Source organism: Corapipo altera, unplaced genomic scaffold (genome assembly GCF_003945725.1).
Source record: "Corapipo altera isolate COAL_440 unplaced genomic scaffold, ASM394572v1 2b, whole genome shotgun sequence".
Classification (NCBI taxonomy): domain Eukaryota; kingdom Metazoa; phylum Chordata; class Aves; order Passeriformes; family Pipridae; genus Corapipo; species Corapipo altera.
The window spans coordinates 34,736,888-34,758,536 of record NW_020884874.1 but is presented as its reverse complement, the minus strand read 5'-3'; the positions used below and the strand labels follow the sequence as shown (position 1 = coordinate 34,758,536).

Below are 21,649 nucleotides of genomic sequence, written 5' to 3'. Positions count from 1 at the left end.
ATGGAGAATTTAAGGTAATTCAATCATTTGTGTAAGCTTCTGAAGTACAAAAAGGAAAAAGTACAAATAAAAGCTGTTTTCTCCTATTTCTGTCTCCACCACACACACTATCACCTTCCAGCCCGAAGGAGACAAATGGTAGCAGTACCAAAAGCTATTTTGATATCCAAGTTCTTCACAGGTAACATTAAAGGATCTGTTTAAGAAACACAGCAGCTTCAAACTAAGTTTTAACTTCTACTAAGTTGAACTTCCCTCAATTTAGCAGTAAAAGAATATGCATTATAAGGCTACCTATCAAAGGCCCACAACTTCAAAGAACAGAGGATATACTCTTAACTGCTCCAATTTAACATTCCTAGTCCCTTAATATAAATTTAGTCTTTACATACTAGTCCTAAAAATAGCAACTCTCTCACAAATGTCAACAAACAAACAGGATGTCATGCACAGCATTTAATAGGTCATAATCAAAATTTACATAAACTGCAGGCCTGATATGCATAATTACGTTTTTAAATACCACCCCTTCAAAAAACAATTAGTAGCAACGTACTTAAGGACAAAACACTCAAGTCTTATGTGGTTCAGAAGCTGGGGGCAAACCTAAAGATATTCTGGCTAGGGGTAGACAGGACGGTGGTGAGGATGCAGGAAGGACTCCATGAATAAATACTAACCGCCGCTGACATGCACTTCGTAAAGCGAATATTTAGGAGACGACAACATTCGCATGTCTGGTCGAAACTTCTCTGCAAGAGTTTCTATCACATCTTGAGTTGTGGCAGTACTAGAGACACGGATACATTTTGTTGCAAAATTTCCAGCTGCTTTGTCTTGAAAGTAGAATCTCATTACTCCATGAAACTCCAGATCCTGTAAAGAAATAAAAATACAGAATCTGAGTGCTGGCTAGCAATTATAAGGTTCAGAGTTCTTTTATTATTTACTAGTTCCAAAAATATTATAAAAATTTAAGACATTCAAATACCACCTGGCCAACTCTCGCCCCTTGCATAAATCCCAGTACTCATGGGGCCCTGCACTCAAGGGGAATCAAGGATATTCAACTCTCTAGTTGACTTTGCCAAGCTTACTCTACAATTTAATAATAATTGCTTCTGTCTTCCCCTTTAAATAGATAAATTTCAAAAGCTTTGAAATGTAATGACTCCATTAGTGGGACACCCTCAGGTAGTTGGAAGTAAAGCCTTTCAAAGGCTTTGAAATGGACAAATCCTCAGGTGTCCAGCACAGTGACAGATTTCATGCTAAGCACAGGCCTTTCCAGCACTACATTTGATCCCAACACACATCACAACATTTCTTTGAACAGCAAAGAACCCAAAATATTTATTGGAGCTACTCTCTCATTCAGAAAACATTCATGAGAAGAAAAGGAAAAGAATATTTAAAAAAAAAATTAAAAAGTCAAAGAGTTACAATCTATACTAAGACAAAGACCTGTTTCTCCTAGATACATGCAGAAGTAAGCACTGTTCTTCCCAGGATACTCCCAAGTCTACACCAATACAGTAGAGTCCAGTGCAAATGCACCACAGACCTAGACAATGGCTGATTGTGTTTCATTCTGTTATCCTCAAAACTTACAGAATTAATCTTTTGGAGCCTGCACTGGTGTGTTCCCACAGAACTATCTATTGTACTCCCAAACTAGTGTTCCTTCCTGCAAGGAGTTACAGTTTCCACACTTCTCACTTCAGCTAATTCCCACCCCCACATACGCTCTGAACTTAACAGCAATTATACAAAGGTGGGTCTCAATTCAACCCTAAACATTTTTGTAATAGCTACTACTCACCTCTGAAAAGCATCCTATCCACTTCATTTCTTGCCTTTAATTATCTATATCTAATTATTAACTAATCATCCATACAGGGAATTACCCCTCTCAAGCACAAGGCTATTATACGACTTCTGGAAATCTTACCTACAATAACAAATTGGAGCTTCCTTACATGTATTCTTGCTAACTCCTCCAGTGAGTTCCAAAAGGTCTGAGGCACAACTTCCTTTCAAAGTTCAGTCACCTTTCCACAACCTATTAAAATTACTACATGTCCATGAATTCTACACGTGTGTCCGTGAATTCTGCAAGTTAATGTGGCTTCTACTCACACAGACAACATCCCAAGTAAACATCCTTTTTAATATTGGTCTCACACTGCACTTACATCCAGCCACCTGAAGGTGTCCAGCTAACAGAATCATTACATACCACTTAGTAAAATTACTTCATCTTCGCTTCCTATAGTTATTGATGAACACCGTCTGGTTCTAGCAACTTTTTTTCATGTTATCCATTTGTTCTCTAAACTCTCCACAAATGCTGAAAGCATTGCTCAAATTCTTTTGTTCTATCTTATGCTTTTATGTTTTACTTGTCAGACTTTATATCCTGACAATTTTCCTCACATGGGTACTACTTCAGCTTTCGAGTACCTATCTTTGCCCGATGTTCAGCCACAGTAACTTCCTTTCACACTTCCCTTGATAGCTGGCATGCTTTTGGTCTGTACCTCCAGCACAGCGTCTTAATTCTCAGCTGCCAGTAAGTACTTTGCTACTACTTGCCCCTTTAGCTTTGACAGGCTTTCCCAGGGCAGGATATCCTGCATTTCCCACTGGGTTGGAAAATTGTAGTTCCTGCAAGAAAAATGAATCTAAGCATGTCATGATCTCTAGTACAGAGAGCATTCTAGCAGGGAACGTTCTGAGCCACATCCCACACACTTTTTCAGACTGAGTTAGAGGGTTGCCTCTTCTGTTAAAGCTCCTTAACCACGACGCTTCACACAACAGCCAACGTATTTTTATAACAAACTTAAGGTTTTGATCCACATGTTCGATTACTGTGAAAGACAACAACACATTTGGTTTCTACAAAAGTATCATGAAGCACAATCATATTCCATTTTATAACATTTATTTCCCTTTACACAAGGTTTTCTCCACCATCACCTCAAGGTAGTGCTGAAGGATAAGATTCCATTTGATTTTTCCAATTTATTTTTTTAAGGAGAGGAGATTATTTTGCTGAGAACACATTCCACTGCCCATGAGGCATGCTTTTAATCCTACAGTTGTTTTAACAACACAGCAGAGATTGAAGAGCAAGGGAACATAGATTCTTTTAAAGAAGATGTAGAAAGCAATTCAAGAAGCTTCCTAAACTACCATAGGAGTTTTAATTATTATTATTCTTCAATGTTTTACTGTTACAACTTATTTCTTCTTCTGGACACTAACAAGGCAGAGGAGACAAAACTGCATTTTAAATTCTCAAGATACAATGTTTGTATAAAGGAAGTTTTGTTTTCCTTTTCTAAAAGAAGTACTGTGTTCTGAAGAATCAGCATTTGAGTTTTGTTCCATTGTTTTGACAATCTAGGTATGAAAACAACTGAATGCATTGACCACTGTCCCTTTCTCCACACCTTTTTCTATGGTAGCTTCTCAAGTTGTTTCCCCACAGCCCATGTCCTGCTTTTCTTCCCCCCCCGCCCTACTTTTCCCAAAGTTTCCTATTACAAAAAAAAAAAAAAAAAAAAAAGACTGCACAACTGCATCAGAATGTTCTACCACTTCCCCATATAAAACTCTCTTTAGTTTCACGTTTCATTTCCATTACGTTCCAAACTGTACCTTTGGGCACTGCTAGAATATCACAGTATTTAAATAACAGTGTTTAGTGACAAGGAAGTAACTGGTTTCACATTTCAGAAAAATCAGGGAAGTAGGAGACTACAAAAACAAGAAAAACCCACACCTTTTAGTCTTCATTATTATTATTAGACATCTCGTGTGTGTGTGTTTGTATAGCTGCAGTTCAAGCCACATTTAACTTTCTGACCATGTACTTAGCAGATGAACACCAACCACCAGAAACCAATGCCACCACTCACACCCAGACAACAAGGTAGGCACCACAGCACTCTCCACTCTAATTCTGAATTAAAGTGTTTATTTTTCAGAGGTATATTTGATCCTCAAATTCATTTACTCCTGAATGTCTTTGTCAAGAGTGCTACTAGGTAGGTTCACTGTAGTTGATAACATGAACTTGTGTCAAGAGAAGAGGCAAAATAATAAAAATCAATTCTCCTAAACCAAATAGATACAGAAGTATCTATTATTGCCTAACACATTCTTGTAAGCAAAGAAATATCCTCAAAACATTTACAAATCTCTTAAAACCATCTTTCTCTAAAGATAAGAACTGCCATTTATAAGTTATCAAAAAGAAATTAAAATGTTTTCTGGATTTCAAGAGTGACTAATTACTGAAGTGTATGAACACTCAAATTGCTCTCAGGAGTTTAAATGCATCATAAGCTATTTTAGCTCTCTCATCTGACCACACATTAGGTATTTTAGGTGTGCAAGTTCATAGCTGCTTATGTGAGGATATAGATCAGTCTTCAGCTACACAAATACAGTTAATTTTCACAAAATTTTAATTCTGATCATCTAGACTGCAAAATGTATTTTAAAGAGCACCTAACAAAAGTCAGTTTTTTAGGCCTTTAAAATCCTAAAGGCCATTTTCCTTAAATACAAAGCCCAATTATTCATTTTAATCACTATCAAAAGAAAACAACTTACAGTAGTTTCCAAAGTATATCCTATCAAAAAGAAGGTTTCAACTTATATAATAATTGCCAGTTAAGCATTGTTTCTTGGGTTTACAAACAAAAGTAAGCTGCACCCTTTTTTATTAGGCACAAAGAAAAAGAGTTTACAAAAGCAGTTCAAATACCTAGTTACCAGTTTTTGCATAAAGTCAGCGGGCATTAACTGCTTCAAAACCAATTGGTTCAAACCAATTGTTTGATCTTTAAATCCAGCTCCTGTTACTCTCAAGCACTTTAGAGCAGTAATCAGTAATAATCAAGGTTGTTCATGTGAAGCTATGTTATAGAGAAGTGCAAATAAGTAAAAGATGCAGAGAATAGCGACTCAAGCTCCCCTCTCCAATTATGAAGACTGGTTACATACACATACAAAAACTGTTCATAATTACGGAAGACAAAAGTGTTCAATATTTTGGTTATTTAAAAATCCCAATAAAACACAATCTTTTCCAAACCTCTCTTTCTGCCAATCATCTCACTCTTAACGCAAAAGAATATCATAGTCAAGAAAGAATATGAAAAACAAGTAGAAGGAGGTAAAAAGACTGTGCTGTAAAGGAAGTTTGGAAAAAGCCTGCAATGTGACACAATGGGATTTGTAGCAGGGAAACCTGGACTTCCTGAAAAATCAGAGAAGCTTCTGCAAACAAAGCAGTAATATCCAGGAGCCACAATCCATAGCCCTGCTCACATAGGAGAAAGGAAACACCTCCTTTAAAATGTCAGAGGAGATAATGGGAGAGTATTATCACAATATGTAAGGCACAGCAGTGAATGAGATGAAGATTACTATTCCCACAAGCCAAGAAAAGACTACTCATAGGCTTTTAAATTGCTATCCCACCTGTATCAATCACAAAGCACTATATACTTCAATACTTAAGCATATTACACAGTATCCATTCTGTAAACTATTCAGTCTCTGGAGCAGTAGGGAATATACAAGTTTCTTTTCAGAAATCCTCAAGTGTACCCCCTCCAAGAGCCTATCTCTGATCTCTCATAGCTGCATTGATAACACTGGTTGCCTTGCAAGCGCATTCCGCATGACTGCATCTAGAAAATACCAAAACCCAGCATTAAGAACGTCACATCTTTCTTCCTGCCACATTCAAATTCTCCAGGCAAAAATCTAAAGACAACTAACTTCTAACTAAGCTGCAATTACTATTCAGGTACACGTACTTGTTACTCAGGAGTTTTGTTAATAGAATATAAATAACAATAAAACCAATCCACAGCGCAAATATTAGAACTAAAGCCCATACCAGTTGCTTTCAAATGAATTCAGGTCACAAAATTGATATAACAGGTCAGCACAGCAACAGTATAATCACTGCAGGATATTCTGAAACATTCATATAATGCCTTTGTATCTGACCTGTTGTCAGTCGACACAGTAAAATGGAATTGCTTCCTTTGCCACTCCAAAAGCCACATGTATGCAACAAATCTGTGGAATTATAATGAATACAAGGATATCAAAAAAAAAAAAATCCTATAAGATTTTAAAACCCACTTAAATCACCAAGGGAGTAAACACTGAAATTACATGATGGTCAGGTTTCTAACATTCATTTCCAGAAAAGAATCCTCAACTTGAAACTAAAGGATAGGCAATCCTATTAAAAATGAATTCCAAAGAGTTTTCAAAAAATCCTGGTAACTGTTTATATTTTATAACCTGTTTTCTAATGTCGCAAAGAAAAGCAGCATTCTTGCTAAGCTACCCTTCTCCAGATACCTTCAAAAAGTGCAGCTTCATGATTAAAGATAGACTACCTTAAATGGTTATAAAAGAAGAGAGGAAAAACAATACAGATGAAAAAACAGCTCCTATAAAAAAAAATAATTTTCATCAGCTTTATTTCCCCTTTCAAACCTTTGACACTTGGATCAACAAAGACTTTCCACTACAGAATGACTCATTCTGCCACAACAATTTACAGACACTAATCTTCGCAGAAGCAGGACCAACAGCTGAGCTTTCTGTCAGAGAAAATTACCAATAACCCACAACACAAAGATTGTAACTGAGTGAAACTCCCTCTTTATTCTCCTAAGGAAAACTACATCTTAGGAACCAGCCTCACTGCAATACAAAACAAAACCTCCAGATCAAAAACCAAAAGGTACTACAAACATTTTCACAATATAAATGTAATGAAGGAAAGTCAATGCAAAACCCGCTGCAGTATATGGCAAATACTATACAAAATCTTAAACCTAAGGCCAAAATTCAAGTCTAGAACTAACACATACTCTAAAAAAGGATTAACTTTCATAAATACAGCTTGAATGCCCATGTGAATGTCAAATTATCACATATAAATATTTTACTGTATACTTTATATGCATTGTCCCTTCTGCCCATCACCTATCTGCTCTCAAGAGCAAGACTGATAAATATAATAATTCTTGGGATGAAACATATGTAATCTTGAATCTGTAATCCTGAATATTTCCTGCTGATTTATACCTCATAGAACAAAAAATGAAATTTCACAAGAGACCCATCTGCATCAGATAGATGAAGCAAAGCATTTCCTTCCAACTTTAAAATAAAACAAAAAAGTTGTTTTCAGAATAGTCTTTTACCAAAGCCACCTGGCTCTATGGTACAGCCATTGAACACACCGAAATTTTCATAAGCTTCTACAAAAGACATTGTTATACAAGCAACATGAAGTGTCTTCACACAAGATTTATGACTCCAGAAGCAGCTACCATTAAAAATTAAAAAAAAAAAAATCCACCAAGGGCATTCCTCAAAAGCATTACAGCCATTCATTTCTAACTCGAATTTTCAAACCTACAGTGAGTGATCAGCAAAATCTGCACAGCACTTGCAACACACAGCTGCTGCCTGCCACCTGCAGGGTGTGCTTTGTTAAGCTGCAGCGGACAGCATCATTTACACAACCAACCAGAGACCACATAGATTTGTTCTTTGTGCAAAGCAAAACCTACTGCAGTTAACTGAAAAAAATCAAACCAAAAATGTTTTAAAGAATAAGCACTACCTACACTTCCGTAACTTTGTAATCATTCATTAGACTGATTAAATTCAAAATACAACAAATAAAGCTACAGGAGGTTAAATCATGCCCCAAGGTTAAAGCACACCACCCTTTATAAACTCCAGCGATGTTGGTATCATTAGTGACCCTAATACTGAGGATCTGGCAGTAGATACTGACAACTAATACTCCAAAAGAAAATATACCCCAAAAATGTTTGTTAACAAAGTTGTTATTACTGGGAAAATTGTTTGAAGGAGGTGACATGACAAAAACCCAAGGGAAAAGTAATTGACACACATTTGGTATATCAAAATACTCTGAAAGTCTCCAACAACAAAACAGAGGTACAGGCAGAGTTCAATCATATTTGAAACTAGGTAAGGAGCCAGCTGAAACCAAAACAAAGCCTCCTTTGAATTAGTCACAACATATTTAAAAGCAAGAGGAAGAACAACAAATAGTAATGGGCCTCAATAAAGTATTGCTTACCTTTTTACTATTAATCTACAACCTGTCACTGTTGCGGAACTAAGAGCCAAATGCTTCTGAGCAATTCCAGAAGAGGAGAAGAATTAGAAGTACAGATGATCCCCTATAGCAATTTTTGAATATGTATTAAAAAAATCACTGAAATAAATTAAAGTTCTCCATACTATTTACTGTGTTAAAGACTGTTCCTTCTGAGCAGTCCCATTTGGAGGAAAAGAAACAGGTTACTACATCCACCTCAAACCAAAATACAACAGGAAAACTGAAGGGAGAGAATGAAAGTTCAGAGACTGAAAGTCTGACTTTTCATTGGCATTGTTACTCGCCAACCTGCAGAGCTGCAATCCCTGTATTTAAAGCATCTTCAGGCATCAATCAGGCCACAAAACGCTCTTACGCATTTTAACATTTAAAGTGTAGACACACAGTCCCTTTAAAGCAAGAGAAACTAGTGCTGCAGAAAGCACTTCCTCATACTGACATACTCATTCCCATCTCCTCTCTTATGCCAGGCACCAGCATCCTGCAGCTGTACAGCCATGTGAATCAGGTTAACTCAGAAGATATTTCCCCTCCCTTCATTCAGTGTGGAGGAAACTGTCAATTGGAGGAAACTGTCCTTCTGCTAGCACCTTGTATTAACCTGAAGGAACCATGAAACAACCATCTGTCAAACTAGACCCTTTATTCCCACTTCTGCACTAGCATCAGCACATACCTGACTCCAGCACTGTAAGCCAGCAGGCACTTTTTTTTTTTTTGTCTTAGGCTGTGTTAACTTGGTATGCTGTGAAGTCTTTGCACAGGTCAGACAAGAGCCAGACCAAAGAAGGCAGCAGAAATGTAGCAGCCTAGCAGAGACCGACAGTCCTGATGAGCCAAGTGGTAATTGTAGCTTGTTACAGGAATGGCAAATCTCTCAAATATTTTAAAGACTTATTCCAAAACATATGGCACTTAGAAAAAGTAATTTTTTTACAGCCACAAAATGAAAGTTTAGAATACTGTAATCTTAAGGGCATTTCTATAACAGAAATCCTGCAGGAGTTGGATTCTGGAGTTACATGATAATTTCTCTACAACTTAAAACGATTGTATTTTTTACCCTATAATAAAACTCTGATAGAGGAACTTCTTAGAAATAATCTTAAATCCATAAAAAATAATGATACCACTAGTTTTCAAATTAATATGTGAAACTACTAAAAGTTGAAAGAGGTATCTTCTTGAGTGAAAACTAACAACTGTAAATCTGCTTACAGCAGAAAGCTGCATTACCAAAAAAATCATTTTCACCAGCAAACAAACTCGTGAAGCCTATTTTCTTGTGGCTGTCTTCCCAAAGCTGATGGCAGTTTTATTATAGGTGGCATAAATAAAATTATTCCTAACATTTCCCTCCCACATGAATTCTCCAGTGTCCAGAAGTACATGCACTACATTGTACAAACTAAATCCAATGCCTTATCTCTGACCACTTACTGACCACAACTTCACATTCCCAACATGGGCTGAAGGTTCACTCGAAGAATCAAGAGATCAATTAAAACCCAAATTTGACAAGTTGGTACCCAGTAATAGGCTGACACCAGTGACTACACAGAGCAGCTCAGAAACCAACTCCACTTCAACCACCTGACATTCACTTGAAAAAGTATTCATCTTCATTTGCTTTCAGTATTTTGCTATTTCAGTATCAGGCTTCAGTCTGGATGTAACAGGGTGCCAAAAGAAACCAGAAAAAACAGGGTCATTTTTACATAATGCAACAAGGGGTCATGTCATATATTTATGCTGACACAGCCAGAAGAGACTGAGCCAACTTCTACTCTCCAATTATAAACTTGATTGTGCTACAATTATTTCTCACTCCTGTGGGATGAGCTGGACTCTGCACCATACAGGGTTAAGACACCCAGCTACACGGACTGAACTAGAAAAACTCGAGTGATATCTGATACTCTGCATGCAGGAGCTTTGGCAACCAGGCTAATTAGTCAGGAGTTTACAGTAGGAATGCTAACAAGCCTAACAGGAAACAAGCACCTGATTCTCCTGGAGTAGACAAGCTGCAGCCCGGAACCTGCATGAAAAAAACCTGAAGACTTTACAAAAAAGAAATACCTCAAAGCTAAACAACAACAACGAGGGGAAAAAAAAGAAAAATCAAAAACCAGTACAAGACCAAAATGTACTTAGACCTCAAATTAACACAAAACCTACTCTTGACTACACCCAGTTCCCAAATGGTCTGCTCTATCCTCTGAGGCAGGGTGGACCCACTTTAAAAACATTTTAAAAGGAGCAAAGTATTTACTCTTTTCTGGGAGACCTTAGGGTAGCTATGGATATGAAGAATTATACAACCAAACAAAATGTAAGAGGATGCTGTGGCAGAAATGGGCAGGCTGACAAGGGATTACTGTGCATGTAAATTCAGGAAGAAAGGGGCCCCAAACCAACAACCCCTCTCAATTTGCGTTCTTTTATTTACAGCACTTGGCAAGAGCTCACTGCAAAATCGACACTGCTAAAAGTTTTACAGCAGGTCAAGATCTTGCCAAAAAGCACTGTGATAACACAGGAATTGATTGGGCTGTTGCCAGTTTCATTAACCTTACCTATTTTACTACATCAAAAGACACTTATGTGCAACATTTAAATTCGTTCAGTTGCACAATTACTGTTGAACTGTCCTGGAATTCAGTCTATTAATATTAAATTAATACATTATTGACCAAATCCATACATTCTGATCCAAATCCAACTTTTTACTGGATTTCAAAAAGTTTTTTTCTAAGTAAGTTAGGTTAGTCTAGCAGGTTTGAAGTAATAATATAATTTCAAAATGTATCCCTAAATGCAATTTTGCTCTAACAAATTCTATGGAAGTAGGGCGAAGGACTTCGTTTTGAACTATTATTCTCCTCCCTACCTGAAATACATACCTTCCCCTTTCCTTTTCAAGCACAAAACAACCACACTTCAGTCTATGGAATAATCAACATCTACAATAATAGTTCTGAAACAAAAACCAAACTGAAAATCTGCACTGTGGAATGGAATTTAACAAGAAGACCTCTGTCATAGTCAAAGACACACAACCACAGTGCTTATATGTGGCTTCATCTAGAGTGAACACACACGCGAGCTAAGACATCCATCTAGTTACTTCTACCACACATTCAGAAAAACAGGACATTTGCTCACTACAGATATAACCAAACAGGTAGCCAAATTTACACATGAAACCGCCACACCGTTTTAGACATTAGAAGCATTAACTGCAACCTTTTCGAACATTTAAAAGAAATATAGGGTCCACATTACAACTTCCAAACAGGAGAGCATCTCAAAGAGTTGTGTTCTTTATTTGTTTTTAAGTCACTCAAAAACTCCTTCAGGAATTCTCGTTTTTAATGACCTGTTTATTTTTACATTTAAAGGAATCGGGTTGATTCTTAAAAGCTATGAAGCAGCTTATTAATGCCACTAGTTATGTTAATGTTGGTTCACAGGACTACCAAGGCCAGAATAACTTGGGAAAAATCTTTATATTAGTTCTAATAGTTTGGTAAAATTTATCTGTTGATAGCCTTCTCTTTGCAAATCCTACTTAATCCTGTTGTATAATCTTTGGCAGCAATTTCATCAAGCGCTGTGCCTGGTGAATGACATTCAGCTTCAGTTAGCTGCATTTAAAAACAACTGCTGACAAGTTAAAAAGGGTCTTTCTCTGCAGTAACACCATATACAGTATCTTCACGCTGATAGTGGTTTCGCACTCCCTGTTTTGTGACGTTTCCTTTTGACTATTCTCATACCACAAATTCCTCCATTCTAACACACATAAGCTCAAACCAGTCCTAAGCATATAAACATATTTCTTCCTAAATTACCTGCACAACCAAAACATTGCTTTGCTGCTGCTTTTACTACCTTGCTACTCTGTTTACTTTCAGATTTGAAAGAGAGGATACCACGTAGCTATTAACATAACAATACACTTCAATGCTCCGAATTTGAGCTGGCACCCTTCTCGTGGAGAGGCATTTTACTTTCCAATTACCCACCAGCTTCTTTTTCTCCGATAGGATTCCACACTTGCTCCCACCTACAATAGTGCCTATTTTGCCAGACTGGAAGCAGGTTCGTTGGCTAAAACGTCCTGCTCTCTAAACAGGTTCACCTAACAAGAAAATCTCTACTTTCTTCTTTTTGTATCCTCCACGTTAATAATTATTATTAGAATAGAACACAGAATGTACTATTCACACAGACCTAGAAACCAATTCCCCAAAAAGTCCCTAATTGTTGATTACTGGAAGATAACCTCAGGAGAAAAGTTACTCCATGTGTCCTTGTGGCAGCACGGGAGAGTATGAGATTAAACTAATCCAATGGCTACTAACAGCTACATTTGAAAAGGCCTTCCTTTTCCCTATCTACCCCCACTCCAGCCGTGTGTCACTTCAACTGCTTCAACACAAGCCAACTCTAATGAGCTAGTTCAGAGAGAAAAGCCCAAGAAGAATTAACCCCAGTCCCCCAGCTTTCCTAAGAACTTCACCATGGAGTCACATAAAACCCAATGCCAGCATAAAGGAGGGATTAAAAAAAAAAAAAAAAAAAAAAAAAAAAACAACAAACCTGGTCAATTGAAGAAGGGATGAAGGGAGCACTCTCTTGCTGCTGGAAAGCCATTTTACCAGCTTAAGCTATAAATATGAACTCTCACCCTCACGCTTTTCCCTTGTGTAGTTATTGGCACCCAAAATAAAACGAATAACAATAGTTTACAGAAGCAAGGAACACCTATGCAGATCCAGAACCCAAACTAACCCGCAGTATGTTAGAGGCTGGCTTACACAGCTTCTAGTAGGAATAAGCTGGTTATCTATGGGAATGCAGGAATTTCATCACCCTGTCTAAACATCTATTTCATTTGCCTAGGGATGAGCAAACAAAACATTATGAAAGTAATACAGTATTTGAAAGTATAAAAGGCCTAAGAAAGGCTATTAAAATAAAACCAGACTGCAATTCAACTACTGAAATAATTTCACTGAGGAGAACTTAAGTCATATTTTTGCTTTGGTACTGGAGGACATAGCAAACAAGTAGCACTTCCAACAAATAAACACTGCTTTCTATTGTTTCAACTAAAAGTAATAAAATAAATAACTAAAGTTATCAAATACCAAGGTGATGTTATTTTCTGTTGTAAATAACGTTTTTCTCCAAAAGGTCAGGAGCCATTGAGTCCAGAGCACATTAGAGCTACAACCACCAGCTGCTAATACTAGCCTCCGAATTATTTTTGATGTTCTGGGCACAAGAAGACAAGGGTTCAGCTAAAGCAGAAATGACACAAATGGTGGAGGAATTACTTAGTGGTGCAAAGAGACCCACAAAACACTACATCAAATGTTTTCTCAGATGTTGTCCACACACAAATACTGACAGTTTTACAGCCTCAAGTCTCTGAAGTCCTGCAGAGACCACAGCAACACCACTTCAACAAAACAAGTCAGGGGAGGAAAGTAAGTAAACTTATTAAAAGAAAACAAGATTTGAAGAAGCAGTCACAATTAAGAAAGTCAGACCAGAGAAAGGGTGGGTTACGCATGTTTAAAAAAGTTCAATTATATCTGCACAAGGTAACAATTTCATTGTGCCACCAAAGAATCATTAAAACAAAGAAGCACTCGAAAGCTGAACTATGTGGATAAAAAGCCACACTCTCTCTGTAACTGCAGTATTTCAGTCATGGCCAGCGTATTTTCCCTTTCCGTCCTACTACTTCAGAGATCCTTATTCCACTTTCAGGACAACAATGCAAATGCAGCAACTGTGAGTAACAGCCAACACTATTCCCGATAGGGGAAACAGCAGTTGACCAGTTGATTACATAGGAAGCTCCTCATTTCCTTTGCAGTTCTCTTCATAATAGCACAAATAATCTAGAGAAAGGTATCATGTGGTACAGGCATAATGATCAATTCTAGCAACTTTTTGTCAGAAGGAATCCAGTCAGACATCACCATTAATTTTTCAAACAACGGAGTAGGGAAATATAAGCCCCAGATAAAAAAAAAAGTCTGAGTTACTATTTTATAATTGCTGATCATAACCTCCCAAATATTTTGGGATTGAGCCTCTAATTAGATTAAGTGTTCTGTGCAAGACTACTCACATTTTATGAAAAATTATTACTTCCAAACAGTAGCAAGGCAGCTCTTTTCCGACTCGTAAACACTGATATATCATTACTTCTTTAAAATTATATAAGGCATTTTGAATTATCATTTGGTTGCAATACAAGGTAATATAAGGATCTGGCTTTTAGACATGATGAGGGGTTAAAAGACAAGTACGGGATTGATTCAGTCAATTAAGTGCTCAAAATTTCAAGTAGCCAGAGTCACTTGCTCACTTCTTATATAAGCATCAGAACAAACGTACTCCAACAGATCAGCAACCAAACTAATACTTCCCCATCATTTTGTAGTGCCTTGCTCTTTGTTTCACAAAGGGTTGCCACCAGCTGCTTTAGGAAGAGTGAGGAAGTTTCAGAGGGCAGATCACCAGTTGCAAGACTGGGTGTGTGGGGCTGGGAGGAGACAGGAACAACATAAAGACAACCGAAAAGCTGAATGCTTAATCATCACACAGGCATCCTTCACATTACTACTTTCTTCCTCACCCATCCTATCCACCCCTGGTCTGGAATAATGCTCTTAAAAATAAACAGTGCATTTCTGGTTTTATACATTGCTTAGCCTAGGCAGCAACTCCATTCCTAGAACTGAGAGAGCAGATGGTTACAGATCTTACAGAATACAACTCAACAGCTCTTTCAAGAGTTCCTTCACTCAACATTAAGGCTTCATATTATCATAATATAGGCAATCTCTTCCCACCACTCACTGCTGTGGCTGTCTTAGCTGAATAGCTTCTATTTATGAAAGGAGACTTCTGGAAGGTTGTTTTTCTTGAGGAACTCCAGATTCTGATCTCTGAACTTCTGGGACAAACCAGTCCCAACCTAACGACTTTCCAGAGCGCACAATAAACATTTTTAACCATGTGTTTTTCAAAGGAAATCCAAGAACAAGCATCTGGACCTGGGGATTATCAGCTAAAGTGGTAGTTTAGCTACTTAAGAATGGGTACCAAGTTTACAGCAAAACAGACTCGAACATAACATGCAAGAAAGGCCATTTATAGCTTCTTTAAATTTAATATCAACATAAAAAAAATAATGTCGAGTTTCTGAGATTTTTCTTACTTGGTTTATTTCAGTTTGGAATTCCTGCTATGTTAATACTGGCCTAAGAACATTCGCGGAATTAACAGATTATGTTACCCAAGTTTCAAAGTAGTAATTTAAATTTTAACTGTAAAAATGCCCCACTGAAGTAACAAATAGTCATATTAAACATCCTTAGCCAGATGAGATTATAGTCAACTTTCAAACTAGCATTTCAGCATTTCTTCTATCATAAATGGTGCACTATCAACACAGCCATATTTCCATGCTATTGATATGATCTCCATTGCTAACCAACTATACCAGATGTTTTGAAGTTCTGATACCATGGGAAAAATAGACCTTTCTGTGGTTGAAATTAACGTTTCGTATATAAACCTTTTTGTTTCTACACAAATGCAAGATATGTTTAGTAGCCTCCACTTGCCCCAAGCAATGCGTGTTTTGTAATACCTTTTTTTTTAGGCATCCCACAGAGACCCATCTCACAATAGCAGAATTCGAAACAAGAAGAATGTGAGGCCCAATATGAATAATTTAACTGGTCAACAGACTGTACTGCACAAATAGAGTATTATAGAGCTAACAGTAATCAGGAGTAAAAGCAAATATTCTTCCCAATAAACACGTATCAACAAAAACAATCCAGCACAACTCATTCACTGCAAGTGACTGATACAAGCACGGGATCTGGATAAGGAGGAAGCACAAAATGGGAGCAAAACTGTGTGCAATTTACACAACTTACAATCACTTCTTGTCCTGCAGCATTAGGACCTCATCCTTTCTCCCCTGGGCAATCTCACGTAAGCAAACTATGTTTTGTCAATGTATGCCTAAATCAAAGGACACAAAGCAATCCTGAAACATTAAGGTACTTTCAGTCATAAAGGTTGGCTAAGACACAGGGGTAGAAGAATGCTGTGCTCAATTTCAAGAAGAATCTAAGCATTTCAATATTGAAAGCACTCAAGTACATGCCTAAATGTTTTGCCAGAGGAAGTTCTACTAAGTGAGGTTTGGTGGGGTTTTTTTGCTTTGGTTTTTGTTTGGGGTTTTGAGCAGCTTTTTAATTCAATGGAATTCAACAAGGGCAAATGCAAAGTCCTGACCCTGAAAGGAAAAATATCTTGCAACAAAACAAGCTCAAGAACGGCTGGTTGGGGAGAAGTTCTGCTAAAGAGGACCTGGGGATCTTGGTGGACAGCAAGCTAAAGATGATTCAGATGCAAGCCCTGGCAGCAAAGAACATCAACATCATCCTTGGTTGCATTAACAGGAGGAATACAGGCTTTAGATCACGTAAAACAATTACACTGCTCTACCCATCAGTCTGGCTTTGGGCTGCCAATACAGGAAGGACAGAGATAAGCTGAAGTTTGGCAGAGGGCTACAAGATGATCAGGAGACTGGAGAACTGTCTTAGGAGGTGAGAGAGAAGGAACCGGGTTTGTTCCCTCTGGAGAAGAGACAGCTTTGGGGAGATCTACAAAGTAGTTCACAGTATCTGCAAAAGGCCATCAAGAAGATGCTGCAGTGATCTTCACAACAGGGCACAGTGGGAGGACAAAAGACATTGGACATAAGTTGAAACAAAAGCAGCCTTTAAACTGAATATACAGAAAACTTTTTTCACCATTAGGACAGTCAAGCAGTAAGGAAGGTGTCCAGAGAGGCTGTGTAGTAACTGGTGCTTAGGGGTTTTCAAGACTTTATGGATAAAGCCTCAGGACTGACCTTGCTTTGAACAGAAGGTTGGACTAGAAACCTCCTGAAGTCTCTTCCAAACCAAAGTATTTATTTAAATATCTATGGAGGACAAGCTAATTGATTTTCCAAGAGTGCTCTCCTATAGAAAACACCAATTATTACACCAGCCAGATATCCTCAGTTTAGACAAGTTAATCTCCAAGCACACATAATAGAGACTGAGACCAACAGAAGAGCTCCAATACCGAGATGTCCCGACGTGTCTCGAGAAGGGCTATGAGAAAAGAAGGGATGAAAAATACTAAATAAAATAGTTTAAGTAGCACCATAACATTTCTCTTTAGGTACAAGTCCAACTGGTAGAGATTACAGACAGTAAAGCCTATATTAGTGGTTCTACTACACATAAGAGACATTAATAAATGCAATGCAATCCATCCCAGATGGAAATGAACTAGAATGGGTACACACACCATGGATCCACCCATAGGATAATTCAGGGTAAAAAGAACCTCATGAGTTTCCAATCCAACCTCCTGGTAAAGAAAGGTCATCTCTGAGGTCAGACCAGGCTGTTTTGCAGCTTTATCCAGCCTGGCCTTAAAAACCTCCACGGACAGAAACTGCACAACCTCCCTGTGCAACCTGTTCCACTACTTGACTACTCACTGGCATCTGAAAAGCTTTATTTTGCAGAACACATTTGTAGTTAGTGACAGTAAAATGACTTCACTTTTAATACAGATACTGTGAACTGTAAGCCTGAAAACATTTTTTCAAATAGTATCAGGTAAACCACTGTATAGTGGCTCTAAAATAAGCTTAGGATTTTGCTCTGGTATTTTATAACATAGGTTATTTTATAATAAGTTATCAGGAATTTTCAGGATAATTCTTTTAACATAGATGTTCATTCTTCAAGAAAGATTATACAATGAAAAAGCAATGGAAGAGTAGAAAATGGAAAAGAAACACAGAAATTTAAGGAAAATACTCAGAAGAAGCGGCTTCCAAAAAAAAAAAAAAATTCAATATTATCCACCCTCCCTATATCCTCTAACTGGTGAGATTTCCACAGGCTGTATATGCTACTTTTGAACACAGTTCAGTTCTAAAGTTCCAAACAAGCATCTAAGTGGAAAAAGGGGAATGATTCACTACCATCAATACCAATTTGTTGCTATCCTCTAGTTGCTACAGGGTATGTGGGACACAGGAGGGCAGGAGTGGGTGGAAATATTATTAATAATAATAATCACATGCTAACCACAGCAACACAACTTGATTTTGAGAACACCACAAAGTAACAGAACATGCGAAGAAAACAAACTCAGAAAGCAGGAATGAAAGTGGGGTAGACCAAAACAAGAGAGAGATCAAGAGAGCAATTATCAGAGGGCTGGAGCACCTCTCCTACTACAGGTTGAGAGAGTTGGGGTTGTTCAGCTGGAGAAGTGAAGGCTTCGGGGAGAACTGATAGCAGTCTTCCAGTACCCAAAGGAGGTTAAAGAAAGAGTACCTAAAGAGAGCTGGAGAGGGACTTTTTACAAGGGCATGTAGTGACAGGACAAGGGGGAATGGTTTTAAACTGAGAGCAGGTTTAGATGAGATATTAGGAAGAAATTCTTTACTGTGAGGGTGGTGAGGCACTGCAATAGACTGCCCAGAGACACTGTGGATGCCCCATCCCTGAAGGAGTCCAAGGCCAGGTTGGATGGCACTCTGAGCAACCTGGTCTAGTGGGAGGTGTCCTTGTCCAAGGCAGGGGGGTTGGAACTAGGTGATCTTTAAGGTCCCTTCCAATTCAAACCATTCTTCAACTCAGTTAATGAAGAAACGCTGGCCTAGTTACATTAACAGCCAAGTTTCAAGCTTCTTAGTTGTTCACATCATAAAAGTAAACATGGGGGGCAGGAGCTGGCAAAGAGACCCCAACAGTGTATGAGTTTAAGATAGTAAGAGAAGCCTCTTTGTTTAGTGTTTGTTCATGAACAAAAAAAACCCACAAGAGGAAATCAAAAGCCCCAAATCTGCTAAAACAGTTAGAGGATCAGCCTTCCTCCTGCACTTAAATAAATAAACAGAAAATAAATTAACAGTCTTATTCTAAAGAAAAAAAAATGAGCTTGTGACTCATCAGTTTCTAAATTCTAGGCACCCGGTTCAACATAAATCTTTCCTAAACCTCAATTTGCAGTTAAAAGACCTTATCTTCTGATCTTTATTTAGCTAGGACATCAATATGTAGCTAATAAGTTGTATGTAACAACAGAAAAATGTCAGAGACTTATTTTGCACATGTCACTGTGTAGTTATGGCTGTATGACAATGGAGATACTGTTTATATGGTACAGGTCCAGGATCTCCATCATGTGAATTTGTTGCAACACTGGTTCCAGAAAACAACCACACTGAAAATGAAGATTTTTTTTTTTTCTAATCATTGTCAATAATATCATGGATCAAAAATTCTGAAGTAAGTATCCACCCTCGCTGAGAATACCTGACTAACAATAATTCATTGCAAAACCTACATGGTCTTACGTCTGTCAGTAATGAGTTGCTTCCAAACTGTAATCTGGATATCCAGAGCAGTCAAGATGATTTGTCCTCCACAGACAGCAGGGTCAGTCATATCACTGACAGTACTTTTAACATGTGAATGCTTTGTCACCTTTTAGGAGGAACTTAATATTTAGTAGTTGTCAGGTAATCACTAACTATCTGAAAGATATGTATGTCCAAAAAAATCACACGGATGAGTCTCTCCATTTCATAACTGTAAAAACATGGTCCTTGTCATCAGAAGTCTAGAAATTCTTAATATAGAATGCTTTGATAGTTGCCCATGTGCCATTTGTATCAGTTTCTTTTCAGATTATTTAATGCAATAACTGAATAATCTTTTCCTTAATACTAAGTGAGCTACCTGAGCACTGAAGAACTAGGAGAATGAGCTCTTGTGGGTTTTTACATCACACAGAGAAGAACAGTTGTTTTTACTTTTGATTTGTACCTTTCAAACACATATCCAAGAGACCACACGTTTCAGCCCCCAAATGCTACAGTCCAGAAAATTTTTTTTTATTTAAAATTACATACAACAGAAATTAGGAATAAGTAAATTGATCAATTAGTCTGACTTACTGTAGAAGACTGGAATCACATTTTTAGTCATTTGTCTTGAAATCAAACTGCCACACAGTTAAAAAAAAAAAAAAATAAAATTTGTGCCTTTGCAACTGACACATGTGACACCACTATACATATGTCTTGACCAACCAAAAACACTCTTCCCTCTCAAGAAGTTTATTATTAATGGTATCACCTCCACAAGGTCCTCAGCCTAAAACTTCAAGCTATATGTCTCAAATTGCTAAAAGTAAACAAACAAACAGAAACAGAACATCTTTTTCCCCAAAGCCAAATTTTTCAGAGGTTCTACTGAACAACAAAGAGGTATAATTTTCTCTACAAGGATATAGGCGCCCATTCTGTATGCTGTTCTGTTTGAACAGACCCATACTAATAAAGAAAGATGGACTTATTTGCAACATCAGTCAGAAATGGCAATTCCAGTATCCATTCATTTTTAAGCTGTGATCAAGAACTACTGACCTTATACATGCAACTCCTCCCTGTGCCACAGGCTACCCACTCTTCATTATCAGTCAGATTTACACAGCTATGAAAAGCAATGAAAATTTTCATGCTTTTTTCAAGAAAAAAGTCATCTCCAGGAGCAGATTTTGACAATAACCAAGCCTAGGTCAGATGTATTTTTATTAAAGCAAGGCAATTTTTTTTTCTGGTTAACTAAAATTTGTTCACTACTTAATATTCAAACTCTCTGGAATATATTTCAGCTTTATGAAAAGAATGATCAAAATGCTTTTTATTCTGAAAATACAATTTAAGCCTTTCAATATATCAAAGTAAATTTCATTCTGCAACTTGCAGCATTGAAGTTTTCTATAATCTGCCTCAGATATACAGACAATATATACTTCTTTTTTCATGTAGAATAACAAAGTCACAAGTACTTCCCCTGTCAGGAAAGTAGCTTTGCTCTAAGGAACCCACTCATGAACATGCTCATTTTACCTTCAAATGGTAAGATTTGGTTACCAAAGAGCTATGCTTTTAAAAGTGCTACCAGCTCTATTTTAAGGATATCTTTTAGAAGACAACAAATGACTGGTTTAATATGTAGTACTGTTTAACAAAACTGGTCTCTATAGCTGTGTTAATCAGAAGTTGCCAAAAGAATGTGTTTGCCAGTGTACTCTGCAGGATTTCTTATTTTCAAGAAGTTCTGCACTTCTGCCCAGTAGTTACTTTTGCAGCCAGTGACATGGTTTGTATGTTTAGCTAACTCCATTTAAAAAATTCCAACCTTAGATTTATCGTCCCTACTTTGCAAAAAAACTACCACAAAAATGAATTGGTTGCTTACTTTCAGGCAGTTTCTTCCTCTGAAATACAATTCTATCAAACAC

General features: G+C 37.4%; 1 protein-coding gene across 22 annotated transcripts in view; it reads right to left on the bottom strand.

Moving 5' to 3' along the window:
* The window catches only part of AFDN (afadin, adherens junction formation factor), a 122,914-nt gene that overhangs the window by 87,464 nt on the left and 13,801 nt on the right, over positions 1–21,649 (bottom strand). For all 22 annotated transcript variants that reach the window (XR_003526073.1, XM_027633951.1, XM_027633962.1 and 19 more), the window contains exon 2: positions 681–876. Coding sequence is in view for 21 of the 22 variants with exons in the window: in XM_027633951.1 (XP_027489752.1) it covers positions 681–876 (196 nt within the window). In the remaining variant the exon portion in view is untranslated. The remainder of the gene's footprint in view (positions 1–680; positions 877–21,649) is intronic.